This window comes from Arachis hypogaea, chromosome 18, assembly GCF_003086295.3.
Source record: "Arachis hypogaea cultivar Tifrunner chromosome 18, arahy.Tifrunner.gnm2.J5K5, whole genome shotgun sequence".
NCBI lineage: Eukaryota > Viridiplantae > Streptophyta > Magnoliopsida > Fabales > Fabaceae > Arachis > Arachis hypogaea.
Window position 1 is genome coordinate 687,088 of NC_092053.1, and position 20,378 is coordinate 707,465.

Sequence of the window (20,378 nt, forward strand, 5' to 3'; positions counted from 1 at the left end):
CTCATCCGACCTTGTTGTAAAGTCTAACCTTTAAAAGAGGTCGGACTTTTCTTCATGAGCTCTCTAAAAGATGTCGAATTTTCTTTGGTAAGCTCCCAACTCATCCGACCTTATTGTAAAGTCTGATCTTTAAAAAGAGGTCGGACTTTTATTCGTGAGCTCTCTAAAAGAGGTCGAATTTTCTTTGGTGAACTCCCTAAAAGAGGTCGGATTCTCTTTGGTGAACTCCCAACTCATCCGACCTTATTGTAAAGTCTGACCTTTAAAAGAGGTCGGACTTTTCTTCATGAGCTTTCTAAAAGAGGTCGAATTTTCTTTGTGAGCTCCCGGCTCATCCGACCTTTGAAGAAAAGTCTGACCATCATTCCCTCCAATGAAGACTGGGCCTTTGCCACCCCGACTTTCTTTTTCCTTTGGATCGGATTCCAGTTTTCTTCCTGGAAGACATCCATCTTTATTGGTGTGCAAACAACATCAAATTCTACCACAAGAATATTTCTTTCCATATTCATTGGCAGTGATGTAATTTGTGAGCAACCAACGAAAGATGTACCATGAGAATTCTTTGTGTTATTCACTGTTGTAATTGACAGGTGAATCCACTGAAGAAAAAACTGGATTCATCACTCCGTTGTCGGATTGGGTTGCGTTCAAATTGGCTGATGCTGTGTATTTGGAACATGCAACTGTTCCATTTCATGAGTGGGTATCATGGATTTTTCTGAGATTGTAAGTTGGCACAGATGTCATTATCCATCCTATTTCACGAAGAGGTTGGGATTAGTCACGTTCCCTTTTCCTCTTTTTTTTTTCACGTAACTTCTTTTGCCAATTGAATTTTCTGAATTGAAAATTCTTTTATTCAATTGGCTTTCGAGTAACTTCTTTTGCCAATTGAATTTTCTGAATTGAAAATTCTTTTATTCAATTGGCTTTCGAGTTCGTCTTTTTTTTTTACGTTCAATTGGCTTTCGAGTTCGTCTTTTTTTTTCACGTAACTTCTTTTGCCAATTGAATTTTCTGAATTGAAAATTCTTTTATTCAATTGGCTTTCGAGTTCGTCTTTTTTTTTCTCACGTAACTTCTTTTGCCAGTTGAATTTTCTGAATTGAAAATTCTTTTATTCAATTGGCTTTCGAGTTCGTCTTTTTTTTTTCACGTAACTTCTTTTGCCAGTTGAATTTTCTGAATTGAAAATTCTTTTATTCAATTGGCTTTCGAGTTCGTCTTTTTTTTTCACGTAACTTCTTTTGCCAATTGAATTTTCTGAATTGAAAATTCTTTTATTCAATTGGCTTTCGAGTTCGTCTTTTTTTTTTTCACGTAACTTCTTTTGCCAATTGAATTTTCTGAATTGAAAATTCTTTTATTCAATTGGCTTTCGAGTTCGTCTTTTTTTTTTCCACGTAACTTCTTTTGCCAATTGAATTTTCTGAATTGAAAATTCTTTTATTCAATTGGCTTTCGAGTTCGTCTTGGTTTGCTTTCTACAATGGCCTTGGGACGGTGCTTTCTTCTCTTTTAATCCAATTTAACTGTAGAAGTAGAATCATCATCCCTATTTGATATCTCTGCCCACTGGGAGAAGTTTTTACGGGATTTCTGGTATCCATAGAAACTGTATTCCAGCTTCTTTTTAACATGCTTGCATCTTATTCATGTCGAGTGGTTGTCTGACTATGTTATTGATCATCCGCCATTATCAAGAGTTGAGCTCCAGGTCCCCGGCAACGGCGCCAATGTTCCGGGGCTTACCTAGAACCGGACGGTGGTTGGGCTTGTCTGAGACCCAAGCGTTGGAGGAGTGTGGTCTCCGACTTGGTTTACGTCTGGGAGCCGCCTCCGAGTTGTGTGTTCCAAGAGATGGGGGGTGGTACCTGCAAAGACACTCCGATGCCGCATGGGATTAAGCAGGTTTAGAATGTATTGGAACTTAGAGATACCTGATGGGTGTCAGGGTATTTATAGTGGTGATCCAATAACCACCGTTGGAGTAGTGCCACCTTTTTAAGTGGATAACCGTCCCTTTTATATAGGGATTGTTGGGATATGACTTCTAGAAGTGGTTAGAGAGATTTTAGGGGCAGTTACTTATTTGAATAAGTGTTATCTGCCAGCTATCTCTTGAGCCCGACTTCTTTAGAAAGAAGTCTGTGTTGAGTCCGACCTCTTCTAAAGAGGTCGGTGAATAACGAAGGCCAATCTTTGGATTGGACCTTTTGGTGTATTTGGACCTGAGTCTTAGTGTTGGGCCAGTGTATGAACAATTTTATTAATTTTTTATTAAAATAATATAATATCTCTAAAATAATATCGATTTTATTTTATAAACTAATTTTAATTTTATATAAAACATTAGGGATAAAATTAAATACATTAAAAACGTTAAAGAATAAAATTGAATGAAATTAACCATTAAAAATATTTAAAAAAACGTTAAAGGATAAAAACTATATTTTTATCCCTTTTTTAGTTTTTTGTGAAATGCATTTTGGTTGAGGGAGATAATGGGCTTATACAGTATAGTATTGTATTGCATTTTGGCAGGTATGCATATATTACTGGATGAACCGCATGGTTTAACTGTCTCTAACGTGCTTAAATGCAGGATTTTGTTAGCTAGCATTTTTAGTTTATAATGTGTCGCACATTGGAAGGAGTTGCTAACTTAGAAATTTGATGACGGCTCCACTGGTGAGTCAACTAGAAATTTTGATTGTATACGTTTGAACAAGGGAATTAAAAATGGAAGAATTGAAGCAACAAAGTTTGAAGCAATCACGGCTTTGTAGTCATTTTCCTCATGTTCCGTGAAAGGCATGCATGAGACACAAAATCACAAGACAAAATCTCACTTCATTACTAATGCCCAAAAATATTTCACCATAAAATGTTCAGGCCCTGTTATACTTGCCTTGATGAAATTATTAAGTTGAATGAGCAATGTTAGGAGGCCAGCAACTTTTGTGATTGGTAGTCATCAAATAGCCATCAATGATAATTTAATGGTGTGAGATTGATGTGAGATTTCATCCAATGACTCACCATTCTCTGCTGGTTATATGCTGGCCAAAATTCAATAAAATTGCTGGCCTTTTAGACTTTTCCAAGTTGAATTACTATACGATGATGTAATTAATTTTATCATACTTGATTACTATAAGGATTCCCTGCATTGTCTTGATAAGCTATAAGTTATAATGCAATTAGTCATTGATTACTCCTGCAGAGATGCTGACTTGCTCACGGCGATGCTCATGGTCCAGGCAAGGAGACTAAATGGAGGTGGATGCTGCACCATATTTGAGTGCGGGTTCGGGTTCGGGTTCTTCTCGTCTGTGTTTTTATTTTAACCTTTTTTTATTTTTTTTTAATAAAAGAAGAAAAAAAGAAAAAGCATATGATCCACGCTCACTACAGAAGAAATTTTCCACAGCTGCTGTGGGAAAACACATGTCAGTCAACTCTCCCCCAAAATTTCACATCCATAACGAGTTTCTCACCACAAGACTAACACACGATTCATCTGGTCTCTGTATTAATGACTTGTATCGTAATCGTAATCTTCCTATATATACTCATAGGTTAGCAAGAAAGCCTAAAAATCAGGTTTGGTTGCTTAAATTAACCAATGGATAGCAATAATATAGTTTGGAAGAGGAAGTATGTGTTTGCAATGATGTTGAGCACATTATGCGTGATGTGCAGTTGTTGCAACGAGAAAGATAAAGAAATCCTGTTGAAGTTCAAAGAAGGAGTCACTGACCCATCGGGAATCCTATCTTCATGGCAGCAGGAACAGGATTGCTGCCAGTGGAAGGGAGTCACCTGTCACAACATCACTGCCAGAGTCATACACCTCGCTCTCGAGTGTGATTATTATGATGCTGAAGAAGATGAAGAATATAACTCGCAGAAATGCCTTGCAGGTGACATCAATCTCTCTCTGTTAGACATGGAATACTTGCAACATTTGGATCTGAGTATGAATGACTTTAAAACTATCTCATCTGATTCCGCTGTCAACTCTTCAACTCTCAATTACATTGATCTATCTTACAACAAAAATCTTTTTATTAAGAGTCTTGAGTGGCTCTCTCGGATTTCCTCTTTGGAATACGTAGACCTCAGTACCATTAATCTTCACATGGAAACTAACTGGCTTCACTGGATGACGGTGCTCCCATCATTGGTAGAGCTGTACTTATACAGCTGTAAACTTGAAGACATAAATCCATCTCTTGAATATGCTAATTTTAGCACATCACTCCAGTATATTGATCTTCACAATAACTATTTTCACTCAGAGTTGCCAAGATGGATATTCAATCTTAGTTCTCATATCTTAGGGATTGAGCTTTCAAGTAATCATTTTATAGGCCAGCTACCAGATACGTTGCCAAAACTTCATTCTTTGACTAGCCTTCAATTGCATGATAATTACTTAAATGGCTCAATTCCACATTGGATAGGACAACTTCAGTATCTTACCACCCTTGACATTTCTGACAACTATTTTTCCGGATCACTTCCTACAAATTTGGGAAATTTGTCATCCCTAGACACCTTGTTGGCAGAGGGAAACCTCTTCACAGGGGTTGTGTCGGAAAGAAATTTTGCAAAACTGAAAAATTTGAAATACTTGTTCTTGGAATCACCATACATCAACTTTGATTTTGATCCCCTCTGGATACCACCTTTCCAACTTGACAAGCTGTACATTGGACGACTGCACCCTACACTCCCTCAATGGGTATATACACAGACATCTCTCTATTTTCTCATCATTGAAAACTCAGAGTTTTTGCTTGAAGCTGCTGACAATAACAACAAGTTTTGGAGATTTACATCCACAATTCAGCATCTCAGTTTGTACAACAACACAATAGAAGGGGACTTATCAGAAGTGTTGCTGAACTCCAGCATCATACACCTGTCATCAAATAATTTCAAAGGTGGTCTACCTCGACTTTCATCCAATGTTGTTTTCTTCCAACTATACAACAGTTCTCTATCAGGGTCCATCTCTAATCTCTTGTGCCACAGCAAGAAAAGCAACAATAAGTTGCAGTACTTGGACATCTCTGATAATAATTTATCTGGAGGGCTAACAGACTGCTGGATGAATTGGAAGTCGCTGCGTCATGTTAATCTGGGAGGCAACCATCTTAGTGGCAACATACCCCCATCAATGGCCTTTTTGTCGAATCTCACATCACTGCATCTGCATGAAAATAATTTGTCTGGGGACATATCTTCTTCATCACTTCAGTATTGCCGCTCCCTGTCCATTCTTAATGTCCGCGAGAATAGCTTCTCTGGATACATACCCAAGTGGATGCCGCAGAATATAAGGATTCTTCAATTAAGATCCAACAAATTCATTGGTAATATTCCCTCACAGATATGTCAAATGCCTTTCCTCATTATTTTGGATATTGCATATAACAGAATCTCAGGTCATATACCCAAATGCCTAAACAACATCACATCCTTTGTTGACATGCACTATTCAACCAGTTGGATTTTCTATAAATTCTTTGATGGAAGGGTTTTCTTTATATACATTGACGATCTTATATTGCTTGTAAAAGGCCAACAATCGGATTATTATTCAAACCTGAAGCTGATGCGCATGGTTGATCTTTCAAGTAATAATCTGACAGGAACAATGTCTCCACAACTGTTCAGCCTCTCTCAGTTGCATTTCTTGAACCTATCCCATAACAGGCTAACAGGAACCATACCAAAAGAGATTGGGAACATGACACAACTGGAGTCTCTTGATTTGTCCAAAAATGACCTCACAGGAGAGATTCCTGAGAGTATGTCCAGTTTGTCTTTCCTCAATAATTTGAACCTGTCATTCAATAACTTGAGAGGCCAAATCCCTTCAGGGACCCAACTTCAGAGCTTCAGTGAGCTTAGCTATATTGGGAATGCTGATCTTTGTGGACCTCCCCTTCCCAAAAACTGCTCAAATCATGGCGATGACACAAAGGCTTCGGGTGAGAATGATGATGATGATGGTGATGAATCAGATTTTCTGAGCTGCCTCTATATGGGCTTAGGAGTTGGCTTTGCTTCAGGCTTTTGCGGAGTTTGTGGTGCCATTTTCTTCGGTCGCAAGTGCAGACATGCTTACTTCAGATTTCTGTATGACTTGAGAGACCGATTTTATGTCCTGCTGCTCACAAATCTCAACTCCTTCCACTGATATCCAATTCTCTGCAGGTAACCTCTTAATTATGGCATAACTAAATATATACTCTGTATTTTATTATTTTTGTTACCATCTAACATACATATTTAAAAGGTAAAATGTTTTCAGTTTAATTTTCTGTTATATATGTACATGCACTCTTAGGAACCAATTATATTTATTTCTTGGATTAAGTTGCACAAATGACTTGAATGGGTAGAGATTAGAAACAAAGAAGTTTAATTTCTTATCTTTGCAGGTTCTTTTGAGAAAACATAATACATCAAGATCTCATTAGCTGCACTTACCAAAAAGATACAGCAGACTTGTGCTATTTTAGCATGTATCAAGTGTATTGTCATTACAGTATCACTAGTTTATTAATGTAGCCCAATTTCACTTTTATATCCTAAAGAGAAAGTAGCGTAGATATAGTTTCTTAGTTTGGATGTGATGCATTAATAACTAGGATTTATTTCTAGTGTGCTTGTTCTACATAGATATGCCAAGTGACGATGTTTTCTTACAAATAGTTTGTGCTTTGCCATAAACTACTACTATTATGTACTAGATAATAACTAAAAAGGAAATAAAGGGTTAATATTGTTTGAATGTATGTATAATAAATTATTAATTCAGTAAAAGTGCTGCAAACTACTCCTTAATAAATTTTCATGGTTCAATATTCATCTTTTCTTTTTTTTTTTTTTGGTTTTACACAACACATACTCACTCACACAGCTTTTTTAGCCGCCAACAAATTCTCAACTATGCCATTACCTCAGCTTTTTTAACATCATCAACTGTCACAGCACCTTCTGGCGTTTTAAAATTATATGTAAATCTAAATCTAGAACATGTTTGATAAGCTATAAGTTATGATGCAATTAGTCATTGATAAGCTATAAGTTATGATGCAGAGAAGCTCTTTAACTTGCTAAATAAAACACCAGTAGCTTAATAGTATTTTTCAGACAGTTTTTTAATACTGAAAAATTTGAAATTCTTGTCTTTGGGATCACCAAACATCACCTTTGATTTTGATCTCCAATGGATACCACCTTTCCAACTTGAGAAGCTGTCCCTTGGACGACTGCACGCTACACTTATTCAATGGTTATATACACGGACATCTCTCTATTTTCTCATCATTGAAAACTCAGAGTTCTTGCTTGAAGCTGCTGACAATAACAACAACTTTTGAAGATTTACATCCACAATTCAGCATCTAGATTTGTACAACAACACAATAGAAGGGGACTTGTCAGAAGTGTTGCTGAACTCCAGCATCATAGAGCTGACATCAAATCAAATAAAATTTGATCATCTAATATTTAGTATTAGTTTAATTAAAATTTTATATTATTTTTAATTATTTCATCAACATAATTATATAACTAACAAAATTTTTGTTCCGGGGCTTACCTAGAACCGGACGGTGGTTGGGCTTGTCTGAGACCCAAGCGTTGGAGGAGTGTGGTCTCCGACTTGGTTTACGTCTGGGAGTCGCCTCCGAGTTGTGTGTTCCAAGAGATGGGGGTGGTACCTGCAAAGACACTCCGATGCCTAAGTCAGCATGGGATTAAGCAGGTTTAGAATGTATTGGAACTTAGAGATACCTGAGGGGTGTCAGGGTATTTATAGTGGTGATCCAATAACCACCGTTGGAGTAGTGCCACCTTTTTAGGTGGATAACCGTCCCTTTTATATAGGGATTGTTGGGATATGACTTCTAGAAGTGGTTAGAGAGATTTTAGGGGCAGTTACTTATTTGAATAAGTGTTATCTGCCAGCTATCTCTTGAGCCCGACTTCTTTGGAAAGAAGTCTGTGTTGAGTCCGACCTCTTCTAAAGAGGTCGGTAAATAACGAAGGTCAATCTTTGGATTGGGCCTTTTGGTGTATTTGGACCTGAGCCTTAGTGTTGGGCCAGTGTATGAACAGTGCCCCTACTCGAGTTCAATCTCTTTTTCTTAAGAGTTGGATTCGAGTATTTAAACTCGGGCTTGTAGGCTCTGTATAATTGGTTTTAGCACATCTTACTTAACCAAAGAATATTTCTTGTCCTAGTTTCGTACAACTCGTTCAATTCGAGTTGTTTTGAGGATACATGACTTGTTTTAATACAAATCACCTTTCTGAAACTTATTCTGATTTCTTACGACTTGTTTTGATACAAATCGTTTATTTCAAAACTCGTATTTTTTAGTATAACCTTATCTTGCTCGTTCGATGCGAGTAGTTTTAAGGTCTTACGATTTGTTTCATTTCAAATCGTTTAATTAAAATGTGGCTATTTCTTGATCTAATTTCATACAACTCATTTAAAATCGAGCTGTTTTTTAGGACTTCACAACTTGTTTCAAGTACAAATTGTTTATTTTGAGTCCTTTTAAACTATCAGATCATCTTTATAACCATCGGACTCCGTTGCTTTATCCATTATGCCCCTGCTCGAGGTCGAGCTTTATGAAGTCGGACTCGAGCAATCAAGCAGAAAGGATTTTCGAATGAAGCCTTTTTTTGTTGAACTCATTCATTCTGAGTTTTCTAGATGACTTGTTTTTTATACAAGTCACTTTTTTGAAGCACAACTCGTTATATATCAAGTTGTTTTGCGCAATTTATTTTAATACAAATTACTTAGATCATATGGTTATTTTTTACTCGATTTTGTTCAACTCATGGGCTTGAGTTGTTTTAAATCATCAAGCCGTATAATAACCATTGGACACCAATTTATACCTCGTCGCTTTATCCGAGCGACCATTGAAAAGGCCAGCTTGTGATTTTTGCGCTTTGTCGAGCATAAATTGGCGCCTTAGGTAAAAGGATTATATGTTTATTCCCTCCCCTTTCTAGTTTTTACAAGGTTGTCGTCCTTGTGTATGATACAACTTGTTTTATCCAAGTTGTTTTGGAGGATAGTTTTTACGTTTCGATTTTGTTTAGAAACGTTTACAATCCTTCCTTTTTAACTCGTTTCTATACAAGTCGTTTGGTTGAAGTGATTCATTTTGATACAAATCACTTTTAAAGCTTTGCTTTTAGATAGACACGACTTGTGCTTAACACAATTTCGTTGAAAATATGGTTGACTGGCATAACTCGTTTAATCCAAGTTATCCTTATGTTGTTGTGAATGCTAGAACGAGTTTTCTTGGAACAACTTGTTTTTGTGAAAGTGTTCCATTTTATACGACTAGGTCGTTTATTTTTAGAACTTGTAGAGATGAGATTGTGGGCTTGAGATTTTGTACGATCCATTTGTTATCCGTGTGGATCGAGTTGTTAGATCGTATTTATGCCTCAAGGGGCATATTTAGTTAAGTTACTTTTGCGACTTGTTCTAAACACAACTTTTTCAACCCGTTTGGCCCAAGCTTTTTCGAGGTGTTTTCTTTCCAATTCGCATATGTAACTTCTTTCCACCAATTGGTTCCTCGTCGCTTCATCCAGGCGATTTCTATATGATCGGCCCGTGATTTTCGCGGTTTATCGAGCTTCAATTGGTGTGTGTTAATTGTAGAAAATCAATTTTCATAAGGAATTATTTTATCTCCTTATGTTGGAGGTGTGTTGCGACCTGGGTAGTTTTTCACCCTCGAAGTTAGACACTTTGTAGTAGCCCTTTTCTAAGATTTCAGTAATCTTAGAAAAAACATTTTTGATCTTTATTTTGAAAAACCTTTTTCTTGGCTGACTGTCCCTTTCTTTAAGTTAAGTTTTCCTTAACAACTCGGGACAACATTTTGCCTTAGTGCTTTCAATAGGTTTCCTGATCTCTTTTTGGTATTCCTTATACTCAATTTTTGATTTATTGAGCTCTTATGATTTAGGTTATTTTTGCGATGCGTTTCCCTTTTTCTCGGTTTTTCCGACTTGTGAGTCAGATAATTTCCGAGTTTATTACGATCGACTTTTATAACCTCTTTACACCGACTTGTACCTCGTCGTTTTATCCTGACGACCATCTAGGTCGGTTCATGGGATTTTCACGCTTTGTCGAGCTTAAGTCGGCGCGTTTCGTAGAAAGAAAGAAAAACGAGAAGAAATTTATAAGAGATAAAAGATCTTTATTTATTTGCGAAGGTTCATGGAGTAGAGTTCGCTTTTAGCTATAGTACCTTTTCATGTTACAAGCATGCCACGACCTTGGTAGCTCGGTGCTGTTTAAGTCGATCACCTTGTAATAACATTTTCCTAAGATCTCAGTAATCTTGTAGGGTCCTATCCTTTTTGTTGTCAGCTTTCATTCGCCCGAATTCAGTAGCCTGATATTTTTTCTTATCAAGATGAGGTCTTTTGCGGCGAATCTCGTAGCCATCCTTTGTCTCAAGAGCTCTTTCCTTATCTGAGTTTGCTCTCAGGTTTCTGGAAGGGGGTTACGTTCTTCTTTCGTGCTCTAGCATCATTGTAGAATATTGTCTTTAGTTTTTAATAATTTTGGACTTAGCTTTCATGATAAGCCAGTGCCCCTACTCGAGGTCGAGCTTCATAAAGTCGGACTCGAGTATTCAGTCATGCCATTCTTGAATCTTACTATTTGTTTCTATGTGACTTTTACAAGTTATTTTGGACTCTCTGTTTGGGAGGTCGGATAACTTGTTTTATACTTGTTGTGTCAACTTAGTAAGGTCGGATACTTATCTCTTGGCTTGAGGAGGCATTCTTATAAATCGCCATCCTTTCTCAATTTGTTTTAAACAAATTGTTGTGACGTCGGGTTTACATCCTCTTCGTGTTGATGTTTGATTATGATCACGTTGTCCTTAAGTTATTTGTGCAATTCGTTTTAGGCTTTGCCCCTTGCCAGTTTGATTTAGTACAAGTGGCTTAATGAGGTCGGACCACGATTTGCATTTATAACTTCTTACGCCACTTTGGATCTCATCACTTCAAGTCAGAAAAAGTGTGCATTAAGGAGTAAGGTGCACTTTCTAGCTGTAGTATCCCTTTTGTTGTAAACATGGCACAATCTAGGTAGATTGTTTTCGAGTAAGTTGAGTATGTTGTAGTAGTTTTTTTTCAAGTCTTAAGTGACTTTGTTGGATCTTTTCATTTTGGTGTTGGCTTTTCTTCGTCCGCTTTTGGTCCGATGTCATTTTGGATCAAGACGAGGTTGTCAGTTGAGAAATTTCTTCGTATGACCTTCTCATGGCCATTTAGGCTTGGGATCTGGTTCTCGAAGTTGTACCTCAAGAAAGAAGTCGGACTTTTCTTTGTAAGCTCTTAAAGGAAGTCGGATTTTTATTTGTAGACTTGAATCCTCAGAGGAGGTCAAATTATCTTCATAAGCTTGGATCTTTAGAAGAGGTCAGATTTTTCTTTCTAAGCTTGGAAAGAGGTTGGACTTTCTTTCTAAGCTTGGAGGTTTTCGACCTCATTGTAGACTCTGATCTTTTAAAAGAAGTCGGAATCTCTTTCTGATATTCTTCGAGGTTTTTGACCTCATTGTAGAGTTGATCGTGAAAGAGGTCGGATTTTTTACAGACTCCAAAACGAGGTCGGATTTTTTCTTTGTCGGATCTAAAGAGGTCGGATTCTTCTGAGCAATGAGGTTTTAGACCTCATTGTAGAGTCTAACCTTTAAAAAAGGTCGGACTTTCTTCATGGGATCTAAAAGAGGTCGGATTTTCTTTGTGAGCTCCCAACTCATCCGACCTTGTTGTAAAGTCTAACCTTTAAAAGAAGTCGGACTTTCTTCATGGGATCTAAAAGAGGTCGGATTTTCTTTGTGAGCTCCCAACTCATCCGACCTTGTTGTAAAGTCTAACCTTTAAAAGAGGTCGGACTTTTCTTCATGAGCTCTCTAAAAGATGTCGAATTTTCTTTGGTAAGCTCCCAACTCATCCGACCTTATTGTAAAGTCTGATCTTTAAAAAGAGGTCGGACTTTTATTCGTGAGCTCTCTAAAAGAGGTCGAATTTTCTTTGGTGAACTCCCTAAAAGAGGTCGGATTCTCTTTGGTGAACTCCCAACTCATCCGACCTTATTGTAAAGTCTGACCTTTAAAAGAGGTCGGACTTTTCTTCATGAGCTTTCTAAAAGAGGTCGAATTTTCTTTGTGAGCTCCCGGCTCATCCGACCTTTGAAGAAAAGTCTGACCATCATTCCCTCCAATGAAGACTGGGCCTTTGCCACCCCGACTTTCTTTTTCCTTTGGATCGGATTCCAGTTTTCTTCCTGGAAGACATCCATCTTTATTGGTGTGCAAACAACATCAAATTCTACCACAAGAATATTTCTTTCCATATTCATTGGCAGTGATGTAATTTGTGAGCAACCAACGAAAGATGTACCATGAGAATTCTTTGTGTTATTCACTGTTGTAATTGACAGGTGAATCCACTGAAGAAAAAACTGGATTCATCACTCCGTTGTCGGATTGGGTTGCGTTCAAATTGGCTGATGCTGTGTATTTGGAACATGCAACTGTTCCATTTCATGAGTGGGTATCATGGATTTTTCTGAGATTGTAAGTTGGCACAGATGTCATTATCCATCCTATTTCACGAAGAGGTTGGGATTAGTCACGTTCCCTTTTCCTCTTTTTTTTTTCACGTAACTTCTTTTGCCAATTGAATTTTCTGAATTGAAAATTCTTTTATTCAATTGGCTTTCGAGTAACTTCTTTTGCCAATTGAATTTTCTGAATTGAAAATTCTTTTATTCAATTGGCTTTCGAGTTCGTCTTTTTTTTTTACGTTCAATTGGCTTTCGAGTTCGTCTTTTTTTTTCACGTAACTTCTTTTGCCAATTGAATTTTCTGAATTGAAAATTCTTTTATTCAATTGGCTTTCGAGTTCGTCTTTTTTTTTCTCACGTAACTTCTTTTGCCAGTTGAATTTTCTGAATTGAAAATTCTTTTATTCAATTGGCTTTCGAGTTCGTCTTTTTTTTTTCACGTAACTTCTTTTGCCAGTTGAATTTTCTGAATTGAAAATTCTTTTATTCAATTGGCTTTCGAGTTCGTCTTTTTTTTTCACGTAACTTCTTTTGCCAATTGAATTTTCTGAATTGAAAATTCTTTTATTCAATTGGCTTTCGAGTTCGTCTTTTTTTTTTTCACGTAACTTCTTTTGCCAATTGAATTTTCTGAATTGAAAATTCTTTTATTCAATTGGCTTTCGAGTTCGTCTTTTTTTTTTCCACGTAACTTCTTTTGCCAATTGAATTTTCTGAATTGAAAATTCTTTTATTCAATTGGCTTTCGAGTTCGTCTTGGTTTGCTTTCTACAATGGCCTTGGGACGGTGCTTTCTTCTCTTTTAATCCAATTTAACTGTAGAAGTAGAATCATCATCCCTATTTGATATCTCTGCCCACTGGGAGAAGTTTTTACGGGATTTCTGGTATCCATAGAAACTGTATTCCAGCTTCTTTTTAACATGCTTGCATCTTATTCATGTCGAGTGGTTGTCTGACTATGTTATTGATCATCCGCCATTATCAAGAGTTGAGCTCCAGGTCCCCGGCAACGGCGCCAATGTTCCGGGGCTTACCTAGAACCGGACGGTGGTTGGGCTTGTCTGAGACCCAAGCGTTGGAGGAGTGTGGTCTCCGACTTGGTTTACGTCTGGGAGCCGCCTCCGAGTTGTGTGTTCCAAGAGATGGGGGGTGGTACCTGCAAAGACACTCCGATGCCGCATGGGATTAAGCAGGTTTAGAATGTATTGGAACTTAGAGATACCTGATGGGTGTCAGGGTATTTATAGTGGTGATCCAATAACCACCGTTGGAGTAGTGCCACCTTTTTAAGTGGATAACCGTCCCTTTTATATAGGGATTGTTGGGATATGACTTCTAGAAGTGGTTAGAGAGATTTTAGGGGCAGTTACTTATTTGAATAAGTGTTATCTGCCAGCTATCTCTTGAGCCCGACTTCTTTAGAAAGAAGTCTGTGTTGAGTCCGACCTCTTCTAAAGAGGTCGGTGAATAACGAAGGCCAATCTTTGGATTGGACCTTTTGGTGTATTTGGACCTGAGTCTTAGTGTTGGGCCAGTGTATGAACAATTTTATTAATTTTTTATTAAAATAATATAATATCTCTAAAATAATATCGATTTTATTTTATAAACTAATTTTAATTTTATATAAAACATTAGGGATAAAATTAAATACATTAAAAACGTTAAAGAATAAAATTGAATGAAATTAACCATTAAAAATATTTAAAAAAACGTTAAAGGATAAAAACTATATTTTTATCCCTTTTTTAGTTTTTTGTGAAATGCATTTTGGTTGAGGGAGATAATGGGCTTATACAGTATAGTATTGTATTGCATTTTGGCAGGTATGCATATATTACTGGATGAACCGCATGGTTTAACTGTCTCTAACGTGCTTAAATGCAGGATTTTGTTAGCTAGCATTTTTAGTTTATAATGTGTCGCACATTGGAAGGAGTTGCTAACTTAGAAATTTGATGACGGCTCCACTGGTGAGTCAACTAGAAATTTTGATTGTATACGTTTGAACAAGGGAATTAAAAATGGAAGAATTGAAGCAACAAAGTTTGAAGCAATCACGGCTTTGTAGTCATTTTCCTCATGTTCCGTGAAAGGCATGCATGAGACACAAAATCACAAGACAAAATCTCACTTCATTACTAATGCCCAAAAATATTTCACCATAAAATGTTCAGGCCCTGTTATACTTGCCTTGATGAAATTATTAAGTTGAATGAGCAATGTTAGGAGGCCAGCAACTTTTGTGATTGGTAGTCATCAAATAGCCATCAATGATAATTTAATGGTGTGAGATTGATGTGAGATTTCATCCAATGACTCACCATTCTCTGCTGGTTATATGCTGGCCAAAATTCAATAAAATTGCTGGCCTTTTAGACTTTTCCAAGTTGAATTACTATACGATGATGTAATTAATTTTATCATACTTGATTACTATAAGGATTCCCTGCATTGTCTTGATAAGCTATAAGTTATAATGCAATTAGTCATTGATTACTCCTGCAGAGATGCTGACTTGCTCACGGCGATGCTCATGGTCCAGGCAAGGAGACTAAATGGAGGTGGATGCTGCACCATATTTGAGTGCGGGTTCGGGTTCGGGTTCTTCTCGTCTGTGTTTTTATTTTAACCTTTTTTTATTTTTTTTTAATAAAAGAAGAAAAAAAGAAAAAGCATATGATCCACGCTCACTACAGAAGAAATTTTCCACAGCTGCTGTGGGAAAACACATGTCAGTCAACTCTCCCCCAAAATTTCACATCCATAACGAGTTTCTCACCACAAGACTAACACACGATTCATCTGGTCTCTGTATTAATGACTTGTATCGTAATCGTAATCTTCCTATATATACTCATAGGTTAGCAAGAAAGCCTAAAAATCAGGTTTGGTTGCTTAAATTAACCAATGGATAGCAATAATATAGTTTGGAAGAGGAAGTATGTGTTTGCAATGATGTTGAGCACATTATGCGTGATGTGCAGTTGTTGCAACGAGAAAGATAAAGAAATCCTGTTGAAGTTCAAAGAAGGAGTCACTGACCCATCGGGAATCCTATCTTCATGGCAGCAGGAACAGGATTGCTGCCAGTGGAAGGGAGTCACCTGTCACAACATCACTGCCAGAGTCATACACCTCGCTCTCGAGTGTGATTATTATGATGCTGAAGAAGATGAAGAATATAACTCGCAGAAATGCCTTGCAGGTGACATCAATCTCTCTCTGTTAGACATGGAATACTTGCAACATTTGGATCTGAGTATGAATGACTTTAAAACTATCTCATCTGATTCCGCTGTCAACTCTTCAACTCTCAATTACATTGATCTATCTTACAACAAAAATCTTTTTATTAAGAGTCTTGAGTGGCTCTCTCGGATTTCCTCTTTGGAATACGTAGACCTCAGTACCATTAATCTTCACATGGAAACTAACTGGCTTCACTGGATGACGGTGCTCCCATCATTGGTAGAGCTGTACTTATACAGCTGTAAACTTGAAGACATAAATCCATCTCTTGAATATGCTAATTTTAGCACATCACTCCAGTATATTGATCTTCACAATAACTATTTTCACTCAGAGTTGCCAAGATGGATATTCAATCTTAGTTCTCATATCTTAGGGATTGAGCTTTCAAGTAATCATTTTATAGGCCAGCTACCAGATACGTTGCCAAAACTTCATTCTTTGACTAGCCTTCAATTGCATGATAATTACTTAAATGGCTCAATTCCACATTGGATAGGACAACTTCAGTATCTTACCACCCTTGACATTTCTGACAACTATTTTTCCGGATCACTTCCTACAAATTTGGGAAATTTGTCATCCCTAGACACCTTGTTGGCAGAGGGAAACCTCTTCACAGGGGTTGTGTCGGAAAGAAATTTTGCAAAACTGAAAAATTTGAAATACTTGTTCTTGGAATCACCATACATCAACTTTGATTTTGATCCCCTCTGGATACCACCTTTCCAACTTGACAAGCTGTACATTGGACGACTGCACCCTACACTCCCTCAATGGGTATATACACAGACATCTCTCTATTTTCTCATCATTGAAAACTCAGAGTTTTTGCTTGAAGCTGCTGACAATAACAACAAGTTTTGGAGATTTACATCCACAATTCAGCATCTCAGTTTGTACAACAACACAATAGAAGGGGACTTATCAGAAGTGTTGCTGAACTCCAGCATCATACACCTGTCATCAAATAATTTCAAAGGTGGTCTACCTCGACTTTCATCCAATGTTGTTTTCTTCCAACTATACAACAGTTCTCTATCAGGGTCCATCTCTAATCTCTTGTGCCACAGCAAGAAAAGCAACAATAAGTTGCAGTACTTGGACATCTCTGATAATAATTTATCTGGAGGGCTAACAGACTGCTGGATGAATTGGAAGTCGCTGCGTCATGTTAATCTGGGAGGCAACCATCTTAGTGGCAACATACCCCCATCAATGGCCTTTTTGTCGAATCTCACATCACTGCATCTGCATGAAAATAATTTGTCTGGGGACATATCTTCTTCATCACTTCAGTATTGCCGCTCCCTGTCCATTCTTAATGTCCGCGAGAATAGCTTCTCTGGATACATACCCAAGTGGATGCCGCAGAATATAAGGATTCTTCAATTAAGATCCAACAAATTCATTGGTAATATTCCCTCACAGATATGTCAAATGCCTTTCCTCATTATTTTGGATATTGCATATAACAGAATCTCAGGTCATATACCCAAATGCCTAAACAACATCACATCCTTTGTTGACATGCACTATTCAACCAGTTGGATTTTCTATAAATTCTTTGATGGAAGGGTTTTCTTTATATACATTGACGATCTTATATTGCTTGTAAAAGGCCAACAATCGGATTATTATTCAAACCTGAAGCTGATGCGCATGGTTGATCTTTCAAGTAATAATCTGACAGGAACAATGTCTCCACAACTGTTCAGCCTCTCTCAGTTGCATTTCTTGAACCTATCCCATAACAGGCTAACAGGAACCATACCAAAAGAGATTGGGAACATGACACAACTGGAGTCTCTTGATTTGTCCAAAAATGACCTCACAGGAGAGATTCCTGAGAGTATGTCCAGTTTGTCTTTCCTCAATAATTTGAACCTGTCATTCAATAACTTGAGAGGCCAAATCCCTTCAGGGACCCAACTTCAGAGCTTCAGTGAGCTTAGCTATATTGGGAATGCTGATCTTTGTGGACCTCCCCTTCCCAAAAACTGCTCAAATCATGGCGATGACACAAAGGCTTCGGGTGAGAATGATGATGATGATGGTGATGAATCAGATTTTCTGAGCTGCCTCTATATGGGCTTAGGAGTTGGCTTTGCTTCAGGCTTTTGCGGAGTTTGTGGTGCCATTTTCTTCGGTCGCAAGTGCAGACATGCTTACTTCAGATTTCTGTATGACTTGAGAGACCGATTTTATGTCCTGCTGCTCACAAATCTCAACTCCTTCCACTGATATCCAATTCTCTGCAGGTAACCTCTTAATTATGGCATAACTAAATATATACTCTGTATTTTATTATTTTTGTTACCATCTAACATACATATTTAAAAGGTAAAATGTTTTCAGTTTAATTTTCTGTTATATATGTACATGCACTCTTAGGAACCAATTATATTTATTTCTTGGATTAAGTTGCACAAATGACTTGAATGGGTAGAGATTAGAAACAAAGAAGTTTAATTTCTTATCTTTGCAGGTTCTTTTGAGAAAACATAATACATCAAGATCTCATTAGCTGCACTTACCAAAAAGATACAGCAGACTTGTGCTATTTTAGCATGTATCAAGTGTATTGTCATTACAGTATCACTAGTTTATTAATGTAGCCCAATTTCACTTTTATATCCTAAAGAGAAAGTAGCGTAGATATAGTTTCTTAGTTTGGATGTGATGCATTAATAACTAGGATTTATTTCTAGTGTGCTTGTTCTACATAGATATGCCAAGTGACGATGTTTTCTTACAAATAGTTTGTGCTTTGCCATAAACTACTACTATTATGTACTAGATAATAACTAAAAAGGAAATAAAGGGTTAATATTGTTTGAATGTATGTATAATAAATTATTAATTCAGTAAAAGTGCTGCAAACTACTCCTTAATAAATTTTCATGGTTCAATATTCATCTTTTCTTTTTTTTTTTTTGGTTTTACACAACACATACTCACTCACACAGCTTTTTTAGCCGCCAACAAATTCTCAACTATGCCATTACCTCAGCTTTTTTAACATCATCAACTGTCACAGCACCTTCTGGCGTTTTAAAATTATATGTAAATCTAAATCTAGAACATGTTTGATAAGCTATAAGTTATGATGCAATTAGTCATTGATAAGCTATAAGTTATGATGCAGAGAAGCTCTTTAACTTGCTAAATAAAACACCAGTAGCTTAATAGTATTTTTCAGACAGTTTTTTAATACTGAAAAATTTGAAATTCTTGTCTTTGGGATCACCAAACATCACCTTTGATTTTGATCTCCAATGGATACCACCTTTCCAACTTGAGAAGCTGTCCCTTGGACGACTGCACGCTACACTTATTCAATGGTTATATACACGGACATCTCTCTATTTTCTCATCATTGAAAACTCAGAGTTCTTGCTTGAAGCTGCTGACAATAACAACAACTTTTGAAGATTTACATCCACAATTCAGCATCTAGATTTGTACAACAACACAATAGAAGGGGACTTGTCAGAAGTGTTGCTGAACTCCAGCATCATAGAGCTGACATCAAATCAAATAAAATTTGATCATCTAATATTTAGTATTAGTTTAATTAAAATTTTATATTATTTTTAATTATTTCATCAACATAATTATATAACTAACAAAATTTTTGTTCCGGGGCTTACCTAGAACCGGACGGTGGTTGGGCTTGTCTGAGACCCAAGCGTTGGAGGAGTGTGGTCTCCGACTTGGTTTACGTCTGGGAGTCGCCTCCGAGTTGTGTGTTCCAAGAGATGGGGGGTGGTACCTGCAAAGACACTCCGATGCCTAAGTCAGCATGGGATTAAGCAGGTTTAGAATGTATTGGAACTTAGAGATACCTGAGGGGTGTCAGGGTATTTATAGTGGTGATCCAATAACCACCGTTGGAGTAGTGCCACCTTTTTAGGTGGATAACCGTCCCTTTTATATAGGGATTGTTGGGATATGACTTCTAGAAGTGGTTAGAGAGATTTTAGGGGCAGTTACTTATTTGAATAAGTGTTATCTGCCAGCTATCTCTTGAGCCCGACTTCTTTGGAAAGAAGTCTGTGTTGAGTCCGACCTCTTCTAAAGAGGTCGGTAAATAACGAAGGTCAATCTTTGGATTGGGCCTTTTGGTGTATTTGGACCTGAGCCTTAGTGTTGGGCCAGTGTATGAACAGTGCCCCTACTCGAGTTCAATCTCTTTTTCTTAAGAGTTGGATTCGAGTATTTAAACTCGGGCTTGTAGGCTCTGTATAATTGGTTTTAGCACATCTTACTTAACCAAAGAATATTTCTTGTCCTAGTTTCGTACAACTCGTTCAATTCGAGTTGTTTTGAGGATACATGACTTGTTTTAATACAAATCACCTTTCTGAAACTTATTCTGATTTCTTACGACTTGTTTTGATACAAATCGTTTATTTCAAAACTCGTATTTTTTAGTATAACCTTATCTTGCTC

The 20,378-nt window shown here is 37.2% G+C and overlaps 2 protein-coding genes across 2 annotated transcripts; both read left to right on the forward strand.

The window, feature by feature from the left end:
- Window positions 1-3,229: 3,229 nt before the first annotated feature.
- On the forward strand, window positions 3,230-6,814 carry LOC112769092 (receptor-like protein EIX1). The gene is made up of 2 exons (XM_025813508.3): window positions 3,230-6,234; window positions 6,462-6,814. Exon 1 carries the CDS (start codon window positions 3,632-3,634, stop codon window positions 6,215-6,217), a length of 2,586 nt encoding a protein of 861 aa, XP_025669293.3. The 5' UTR covers window positions 3,230-3,631; the 3' UTR covers window positions 6,218-6,234; window positions 6,462-6,814.
- Window positions 6,815-15,566: 8,752 nt separating this feature from the next.
- Window positions 15,567-18,764, forward strand: LOC112769097 (receptor-like protein EIX1). Its single transcript, XM_025813513.3, has 2 exons — window positions 15,567-18,184; window positions 18,412-18,764. Exon 1 carries the CDS (start codon window positions 15,582-15,584, stop codon window positions 18,165-18,167), a length of 2,586 nt encoding a protein of 861 aa, XP_025669298.3. The 5' UTR covers window positions 15,567-15,581; the 3' UTR covers window positions 18,168-18,184; window positions 18,412-18,764.
- The last annotated feature ends 1,614 nt before the right edge of the window (window positions 18,765-20,378 follow it).

Coding starts and splice junctions, on each gene's coding strand:
- LOC112769097 (XM_025813513.3), top strand. CDS start 15,582: ATGGATAGCAATAATATAGTTTGGAAGAGGAAGTATGTGTTTGCAATG.
- LOC112769092 (XM_025813508.3), top strand. CDS start 3,632: ATGGATAGCAATAATATAGTTTGGAAGAGGAAGTATGTGTTTGCAATG.